General features: G+C 34.4%; 1 protein-coding gene across 1 annotated transcript; it reads right to left on the bottom strand.

Moving 5' to 3' along the window:
- Positions 1-8,610: 8,610 nt before the first annotated feature.
- Positions 8,611-9,755, bottom strand: LOC128160932 (uncharacterized). Its single transcript, XM_052824220.1, has one exon. It carries the CDS (start codon positions 9,679-9,681, stop codon positions 8,611-8,613), a length of 1,071 nt encoding a protein of 356 aa, XP_052680180.1. The 5' UTR covers positions 9,682-9,755.
- Positions 9,756-10,656: the final 901 nt, after the last annotated feature.

A 10,656-nucleotide genomic window follows, 5' to 3' on the forward strand; every position in this document is an offset into this window, starting at 1 on the left:
AAAAAATGTATCCAGGGGGTCATTGACATGCATTATGAATATGATCTTATTTAAAAGCACATACATTATTGTTACGATGGTTTATCAGTTGTATGGCAGATGATCCGGATGATATCTTCCTTTCATGAAACAATGCTTTCGTGTAATGTAACAGTTGCTCTTTTCATAATGATCTATGATTATTTGTTCCTTGTCTAATACAATGAACAATTTATGAGGAGAGTAAACAAGAAAATCCAAACATGTTCACATATATTATTCCCATTAATCCCCCCCAAACCTCCCCCCCCAAAAAAAACCCAAAACAAAACAAAACCAACCCCCCCCCCAAAAAAAAAACAAAACAAAAAAAACAAAACCAACACCCCCCCCCCCCCCCCAAAAAAAAAGAACAAAGCCAATGCATGGTGATATTGACAAATTGTATTGTGTCGGAAGTAATCTATTGAAGTATAATCTATGCATAAAATGACTGATAAGCTACGTTTAACAAGATCTAGACCAAATATATTAATATACATCACATTAACTAATATTTTATTTCATACTCTTACTTAACAATTGTTTTGTTTTCCAGAAGACTATCAATTAAGTGAGACATTCATTTAAAGTAGATCCAGTGTTCTGTGACGTCATATTTTATTGTAAAACTTTGAATTCTTTAAAATTTGTGCAAGATAATTTTATTTATTTAATGTGAACATAATCTCATGGATGTAAGAACTGGGTACGGTAAGCAGCAAAATCGGCCCTGTTTTCAAAGTTAATGAAATTTTGAGTGAAATATTTGGAGAATTAACCGGTTTCAAAACAGTTTGATTTTTGAAAATATCTTTTCCGGTTTCCATATAATAGTTATCTAAACATAGCATTGTTTATAGCTATTCAGTTAACCAAAAACGTCATGACGTCATGAAATGTATTGACAACGTTCTTCAAATAATAATTATAGAGAGGATATTTTGGTATATAATGTAAATAAAGACATATTTAATCCATTATTTCTTTGCCTTTTGCAGTAAGGAATTAATTATGTTTCATGTTATATAAATTTATACATCATTATCATAATAGTTTGCATTCTCTCACCAGAGGTCGTGTTACGCAACTTTCGCTTGCACCTCTGACAACGCCCAATGTACAAGATTAATGTACAAATCGAGACGATCGGCAAAATGTATTTAAAATCAATGTAGTTTTTTTGTTTGTTTGTTGTTTTTTTTTAAATCTAAAATCAATTTAAATGTCTAATGCATGTGAACATCTTTCTTTCAAAGTTACTGTAAGAGCTTTTTAGCCGAGGTAAAAATTAAAAGCTGCATGATTACATTATCTAGTTTGACGGATTTTTGAAAAATTGAAAGTGCAGGTTTTGCCCGCTTCAGATTGATCGCTGGTTTTATAGAAATCAGCAGCAGTGTCAACTCCTCTAATCTTATAAACTTGCCCACAATGCTTGTCCTCTCTTTAAGATGATTAGACAAGAGAATGAAAACAGCAATAACACGTGCCTGTCATCCTTATTTTGAGCATGTGACATACTATTTCTCCAGTGTTGACAGAAGTGTAAGCTGTACAAGTAATAGCCTTCCAAAAAGCTTGCTCGACTAAACAAAATAATTCAAGGGCTACCGTATCTTATGACATGAATTTTAATTTTCGCTGTTGTTCATAAATTCATAAACGGAAGTAGAAAATTCAGTCTTTTTCTTCGATATATAGCTTATGGTGTTCCGATATGGCCACTTCGACCTTTGCAATTTCAGGCGAAGATGCGAGGTTGCGAAGGCGAAGGTACGAAGGCGAAGGAGCGAAAGTGCGAAGATGCGACGGCGAAGCGCGTAGATGCGAAGGCGAAAGTGCGAAGTTGCGAGGGCAAAGGAGCGATACTACTATCACTCTTTCGCCCTCGCAACTTCGCATTCTCGCCTTCGCACTTTTACCTTCGCCTTTTTATGTTTATGGAGCTCTCTATCGTTTAAAGATATTTTTAGCTGTATAAAATAACATATTTGGCAGAAGATTAACTTTTGAGAATTTATTTTCAACACCCCGCCTAGATCAATATTTTTTTTATTATTTCTAGTGGGGAGGGGGGATCAGGGGGATAATTGTACTATTGTACTAGTCGGGGGGGGGGGGGGGGGGAGGTCCGAGGCATATTTTTGGTAATTTTACTGTGTGAAATCAATAATACTAAATTTTCCAGGGGTGGAGGGGGGGGGGGAGGTGTCCGACCCTCTCTCCATTACTGTGTGAAATTAATTTTCCGTGGGGGAAAGGGGGGGGGGGGGTCCGGGCCCCTCTCCAGCTCAACCGTGCATGAAAAAGGAATGTCGCATAATTAAATTAAAATGGTAATGTGTTTGAACCACGATGTTGGTTTAAGGTAAACAGACAGCTGATAAGTGACGGGAGTCTGGAAGTGTATGTTTACACATTATTGCGGACATTACATTTTATGAGGAGTATATAATGATTAGGCATAGTGAGCACCGGTAAACATATATGTCACATAACACAGCAAAATATTAATTAACTTTCATAGTAAGCACGATGGTCTATAGCGCATGGTTATCAATAACATCTGAGATTAATCGGCAAACCTCGGGCGAGTACGGTGCCTGCAACAAATTCGATTCCATAGGAATCGACCGATACCTCATGCTGAATGCAATAAAAAAAAAGACGAAGGCGAAAGTGCGAAGTTGCGAAGGCGAGAGTGCGAAGTTGCATGGGCGAAAGAGCGATAGTATTATCGCTCCTTCGCCTTCGCACTCTCGACTTCGCATCTTCGCACTTTCGCTCCTTCGCCTTCGCACCTTCGCAATTTTGCCTTCGCTCCTTCGCCTTCGCACCTTCGCAATTTCGCCTTCGCAACTTCACACTCTCGCATCTTCGCCCTCAAGGCGAAAGTCGAAGTGGCCCCATCGGAACACCATAATACCTGGAGCATGTACATGTATATTATTTGAAATTATTTATTTCATTATTTCAAATTATTTTGAAGTGTACATGTATCAAATAATTGCATGTAAGCTTGAAAGATAAAGCAGTTAAATTGTATTTGTTATATTAAGATGGAAACTCAAAGACCTTTTTGTCATTTCCAACGATAGGAAAGTAATAGAAACAGTTTTTGTTATTCAAATATTTATAAAGCTGCATGTGTACACACGGTGTGCTCTGGGGTACTCTCATGATCCCGTCCACTAATCGGCACGCAAACATTATGAATTCATGTGAAGTTATCGCGCGAAGACCTGCTTTTAAATTACCTAACACTCAAAGGATTAGATCTCCAATGTTTTGAATAAATCCATTGGGAGGGGGTCAAATGATTTTTTTTTACATTTGTTTTGTAACAACTATACATATTATACTTTAGATTGAATGTTTTAGAAGAAATTTATTGAAGAAACACTATGCACACTTGACTACTACTTGATTAATGTACATTTAGTAAGACACACGAGTTATATCTTTTCAAGATGAATGAAATCGATCAATTGATCAAAAATCGGGACATACCCCTGTTCGGCGATTTAATTCCTCCAGTAAATATTCCAGCGACATGAATATATATTTGACAATGTTTAAATCTGAACTGATTATTTTTTGTTAATAATGATAACCCAACACCAATTATTACCAACATTCTACCGTAATAGATAGTTTAGATCTATCAAGAAATAATTAACGCAAGACATCCGTGAACGATGTAAAAAAAGTATTTAATGTATTTTCTAGAATTAAAGTTGTCATTTAAAAAGCTTAACACAGCTAGATTTATCATTAGTTTTGAATTCCTACATTCTTACGCAAAATGTTGTATTTTTTTAAATACTGTAGAATATGTACGCGCCTAACCCGTAGACACATGTCCCGTTACAGAGACTAATGACATCCATGTACTAGTAAATATACTGGGCCCTTAAAATGCATGCATATAGGAATATGATCACTATTATATTTTTCTTGTGAAAATATTTTTTTTAAGTTTGATTTAATTACTTCAACGGGATCGGCAAACATTCAGTGTCTGATTTACTAGTATATATTTCTAATAACTCTGTACCGAATATATAAATCTACACAAATATAATGTTTTGAATTTGACTTCTGACTTGATAATAAAACTGTTTTGAAATTTTAAATGTATCTGTATAGACTTCTCTCTCTCTCTCTCTCTCTCTCGCGGCTACTTTATGACGTCATTTGTTTACACTTGTTACGTCATTTATGTAGAGTACAACGACACACAGATAACTTTATATTCATTAAATAGCAAATTATAAGAAATGTTGAGGTTTTAAAAAAAAATAATTCTTCTTATATCCATCCTGAAATCAATATTGTATATTTGTTTTTACTACACAACAATGTTGACAATTTTATCTGCAATACACGGTATGTAATTGTGAGTTCAAAAACACTGTGTCTAAGGACTAATAAACTAATAAAAATACTCCAATTTGTCCATGGAACGGTTTTATTTTTTTTTAATTAAAGTCGATTGTCAACATAAGTCTATTTTTACAGTTAAGTATTTTTATCCATAATTGATAATTTTCAAAATAGACCATTACTGCATATAGCATTATTTCTCACTCATGAAATAATTAACCTCTATACGCTCAAAATTGAACCACCTGAGCCCTTCATCTTTGTACAGCAAAACATCACATAACAAATAGGTATGTTGCACTCTGCCACTTTTGTGACTTTATTGTTAACCAAATTTGGTTTGAAATAATCAGGAAAATGACAATAGATGATTATATAACAATAATTAATAAGTTCATAAAATTATGAATATTTAATTCTTTACCCATAATATTTTACAACTAAAATAATCCATAACTCCCATTACTGATGTAATCAATGATGTGATTGATCAGATAATTTATGACAAACATAATCCTTGTGGTCTGAAAGCGCCATGCTTAATAAAGAAAAAAGAAAATACACAAGAATTTTTCGTTTTTATAAACATGTTCATAAAAAAGGAAGGTGGAGGGGTGGAGGTGGTTTATAGATCGCTTTGAAAATTTTCAATGCTTAGCTATCGGCGTCCTGAGAGAAGTGAGAACCCACGCTATTAAAATGACGCTCCCAAGATTTTACCGCGGAATAAATTCATTGGTTACCTCCGGCGACGTTGATTTTGTGTCCATATATGAAGATGCTGAATAACTTTTACAATACCGCAGGAAAGATAACTCTCGCGAACTTAACAGAAATCATCAATATGCATAAAATATTTTAAGAAATCTTAAAAATCATTTATCCATAATTGATAATTTTCAAAATAGACCATTACTGCATATAGCATTATTTCTCACTCATGAAATAATTAACCTCTATACGCTCAAAATTGAACCACCTGAGCCCTTCATCTTTGTACAGCAAAACATCACATAACAAATAGGTATGTTGCACTCTGCCACTTTTGTGACTTTATTGTTAACCAAATTTGGTTTGAAATAATCAGGAAAATGACAATAGATGATTATATAACAATAATTAATAAGTTCATAAAATTATGAATATTTAATTCTTTACCCATAATATTTTACAACTAAAATAATCCATAACTCCCATTACTGATGTAATCAATGATGTGATTGATTAGATAATTTATGACAAACATAATCCTTGTGGTCTGAAAGCGCCATGTACTTGATTAATTCTAATTAAATCAAGTTCAGACCCCAAGGAGGGAGGGAGAAAATTTTAAGTGGCAAAGTGCATTCCTATACCTTTAAAATGGACTAATATTTGCCAGGATATACATATGCCTTACAAACTTTAGTCCCATCAACATGCAAACACATACAAATACTATTCATGCATGGGTAAGGATATACATATGCCCCACCCAAAAAGATGTACAATGTAACCTAATACTTGTAATATATAGTAATCATAGGTAGGAACATACATATGTCTAACCCATTCAAAGCTTTGAATGAAAATAACAACTTATATTTCAAATTATTTTAACGCATTATAAGTTATCAAGAAATATACATATGTTCCTGAATAACCGTGTATATCCATAAGTTCACAGTCAGTCTTTGCTCTCTCTATACTAGATTAACTGGTCTAATATAACTTTTGAATGCATCTGATTTCCATCGACCTAACAGTCTAATTTTGCTGTCACTCATGCCAATGTCCGCACAGTGCGACGCCATGCCTATCCGGAAAGAATGGCTAGTAATGCGACTCATATCCAACTTTGCAAATGATAGACAGTTTTTTAATACCGCCGAAAGTTTACCCCTGGAAACTGGAATATTTGGTACATAACAAAAAAGTGGCCCATTTTGTACTCCTCTTAACTTAATGTAGTCTTCTAGGCATTGAACTGGACAATACTTTTTGTTACTTGCCGAGTGAATAGTGAGAAAAAATGGTTTGCCCATGTGATGTTTATATGTAACAAATTTGATAATTAAATGATCTTGCTGCCTGGAAATTTGATTAAACAGAATTAAATTTTTGTTAATTACCTTTTGACATGATGTTATTTCCCCAACTCTCAAGAATCCATAAAAGGCCAACAAAAACATTGCTTTAAACAAGGCCTTTTCAAATGCATTGGAAACTGTAACTGGTAAAAAGTCACAAATTTGATGCAAAATATTTTTTGTAATAGGTATTCTAACATCTTGTGAAGGTTTAAGTTTGCGTGTTGATAAGAGCAATTTTTGTATTAAAAAAGACGAGCATGGATCCCCAAAACTGTTGAGCTTATGGATGTAACTAATAGCTGAGAGATATGATGAAATAGTTGTTGCAGCATAGTCCTTTGAAAATAGGTAGGCAACATAATATACCAATATGTGTTGCTTCACTGGGAACTCAATAATTAACTCGTATTTCTCGGCAAAATCTTTAAAAACTGTCCAAGCATGAGAGTACGAAGCTAAAGAAGAATTAGTAAGGCTCGCATCCAATAGTCTTTGTATGTCACCTCTTAATTTGGAAAGGGCGGTAGTGGAGATATGTTGACTGGATTGCTGTCGGCCCAGGGTGCCAGTTGTAAAAACTGATTTACCTTTGAACGAGAAAGACAATCACATAGTAAATTTTCTTTTGAAGTCAAATGCTGAGCTTTAAAATAAATATTAAACTTCAAGCATATCAAAACCAGTTTTCGCAAAAGAAACATGATGTGCTTATCTTTTGCTGTTTGTTTATTAATGACATGAACCAGTGCTTGATTGTCTGTGTTAAACAAAATGCACTTATTAGCCATATATTTTGACCAGACATCAACAGCCAAAACTATTGGGTATAATTCTAAAACTGCTATGTTCTGATTTCGCCAACTGTCATTCCATTCTCCTTTGAACCACTGACTACCAAAAACCGCAGCATACCCCACAGCTCCAGATGCATCTGTATATAACCTTAGTTCAGTTGAACTTAAACATATATCTGGGAAAAACATTGAAGAACCATTAAAATTACTCAAGAAATCATACCAGACACTTAAATCCTCCTTAACTTGTTTCGTCATCCTAATTCTATAATACTGCTTTTTTACTCCAATGGTCAGATCTATTAGCCTCCTTAAAAAGGCCCTGCCTGGCAACACTACATTACAAGCAAAATTCAATAAACCTATAATTGACTGCAGCTGCTTTAATGTTAATTTAGATTGTTCCATCGCAAACTGGATTTTGTTGACACACTTTACAATTTTTTCCTTTGGTAATCTGCATTCCATTTTTGTTGAATCCAATTCATAACCCAGGTAAGTTATAACTTGGTTAGGACCACATGTTTTTTCAAGTGAAATGGGAACCCCAATATCTGAACACATATTCAAGAAAGATTTAAGCTTGTATACACATTGAGTTGGCGATATATCCACAATGATAAAGTCATCCAAAACATGTGATATACATGGTATACCAAGTTTATTTTGTGCTATCCATTGTAGGGCTGTTGAGAATCGCTCAAATATTTTACAAGATGAACTTAGACCAAACTGCAAACATGTATCAAAGTAATATTTACTCTTCCACTTGAACCCAAGAAACTGATACTGAGATTGATGAATATTTATAATTCTAAATGCTGACTTAATGTCAGTTTTACAACAGAAAGCACCTTTTCCACACTTTTTTATGAAATGAATAGCATCTGAAATAGATGAGTATTGAACAAATGACTCATCAGATGGTATGCCATCATTAATTGATTGATTTTCTGGGTATGACAAATGATGAATCATTCTAAATTCACCTGGCTCTTTCTTTTCAACCAAACCCAGTGGTGAACACTGTAAATTGGAAAATGGTTTATTTTCAAAAGGTCCTTGAACTCTACCAGCCGAAATTTCTTTTTGTATTTTTTGATCAATAATTTCTGGTCTTGTAAGAGCCGAATTTAAATTTTTTGACTCTATTCCAGGACATTCTCCAACAAAGCCTAAATAAAAACCCTTTGAAAAACCCTGAACTAAAAAATTAGTTTCATCTTCATCATACCCTGATAACCAATGAGCAAGTCTATTTACCTTGATTGGTGTTGGGCCCTTGCTTGGATGTGCCAAATAATTTTGATTGGTTATATTGTTTCCCTGTATTTGTACTACCTGTTTGGTTTTGATACCTCTGCATGATCCGAAAGGGCTGCTTGGCTTTGCTTTGTACATTGAATAAAAGGGTGTGACCCGCCGCAGTTATAACATCTGTGTTGGAAGCGACAAGAAAAGCCTGCTGAACAATTCTTACCTGAATGGTACTGGAAACAGACACCTCTTGGCATAGAGCTATATGACATATCTTTATGACTTTTGTTAGGTTTTGAAGATAGAGCTGTCGTCAGTCTGGCATTAACATATAACTCCATGTGTACATCACCCCATGAAACTTGTCCTTGGGCAACAAGCATCCTAAAATCGGTGTCGTAAGCTTTCCAATTGCCCTTGGCGTCTGCAATATCTCTGACTGATTCTAAATGTTTAGCTAATTTAGCTTGTTGTTCTGGGTATTTAATACAATAAATTGCAGCAAATCTATTCCATGCTGTAAGCCAGTCATGCATGGATGAGAGAGTTACCTCGCTTTGGGAATCGTTCTCTACCTGGTGGATTGTAAGCTTGCCTGGACTGTCACCATCTTCGACCTGTATAGATAACTTACCTTTCTTTTGTTTGTCTTTCGACAAAAGGCTTGCAAATTCTATATACTGGTTTGACCAAATTTTTGATTTAGTTTGATCCGATACCCTTGCATCAATTGGTACTGCTGTACTAACAAAACCTGTCGGACACTTACCAGCGATTTTCTCAGTGTGATCCACAACTACCGCTTCAACTGAGTGTTGAATAGCGTTGTCCAGATGTCTAGATTCTCTTACCAACCCGTCATTATCATTGTTGTTAGATGCCCCTAGAGGATTTATACTAATACTCCCCTGAGAATTTGAAGCACTGTTGCTGTTAATGTTGTTTATCAGCGTTGTCAACTCGTCTCTAATTGTGGCCGTCACCCGCTGGGTCACCTGTGCTGTGATGGTTTCCAGTACATCGGGGGATAAAGCTGGCGAAACGGATAAAGCTGGCGAAACCACTTCCAAGTTCATTGATGTCCTGCGTTTCTTTTGTTTTGAGACTGTTGATGGTTTTGCGCGAGCTTGGCTTGTTCTTTTTGGTGGCATACTTATTCTTGATGACGATAACTAAAATTACAAATTCACTGATATTGGTTAGTAAACAATTGTCAACATCCGGTCTGAATAGATCGGAAAATATATATTATAAAACATAAAAATTCCGGAATACTTAATTATTATTATTTTATTTTATTTTTTTTTTAAGGCATTGTCATATTAAAGAAACTCATCTTACGTCTTAGCTAACCAATGAAATATTCATTTTTTGTGCATCTTGAAAATAGAAAAAAAAATAAAAAACGAAAGTGGCCGCAGTCTTGTACATATTTTTTTCCCTTTCTATGTTAATAAGCAGTCTAAAATTGTGCTATTCTGATATATTGGTGTATGTACTCGAATGCGGCCTTATAGAAATATCAGATCAAACATTACAAAAACCCATATATTTTACAAAATCGGTAAACAAGGTCCGGTTTCGGAGTTTACAATTACCAAACGCACGTGAATTTTAGCAAACGAATGTTACTATCATGCATGGGGTGTCCTACATGAATTATTCCGGCGAACATTTTAAAGATATCATGTGTTTGATTTTTCACATTTCGACAGGGCCGATATGTTATACTTAGCTTACCCAGTTCTTAGAAATACTGTTAATTAAGTTCAAGATATTTTTGCAGCTTAGTTTTATCCTAAATTTTCAAATTTTTAAATACATTTTATCTATGCTAAGGGGAAATAACTCTTTCTGACTGTTCTCTCAGTTGTATGTCTAAATGCTATAAATTTTCTTATCCCAACAATTAATTTTATTAAAATGTTTTTGTAGTTTTACTTTCCTGACACAGTTGACAATGAAATTAAACAAGATAAACAAGTTTCTGTCTAAAATATTTCACTTTTTACAAAAAAGTACGTTTTCTGATGATAAATTATGCTTTAGTTCATGTTTATCTGACATATCAAAAAGTGTGATGACATGTATATTTTTTCCTATATTGATGAAATTTAAGTCTATTA

Source organism: Crassostrea angulata, chromosome 8, assembly GCF_025612915.1.
Source record: "Crassostrea angulata isolate pt1a10 chromosome 8, ASM2561291v2, whole genome shotgun sequence".
NCBI lineage: Eukaryota > Metazoa > Mollusca > Bivalvia > Ostreida > Ostreidae > Magallana > Magallana angulata.

Coding starts and splice junctions, on each gene's coding strand:
- LOC128160932 (XM_052824220.1), bottom strand. CDS start 9,681: ATGCCACCAAAAAGAACAAGCCAAGCTCGCGCAAAACCATCAACAGTC.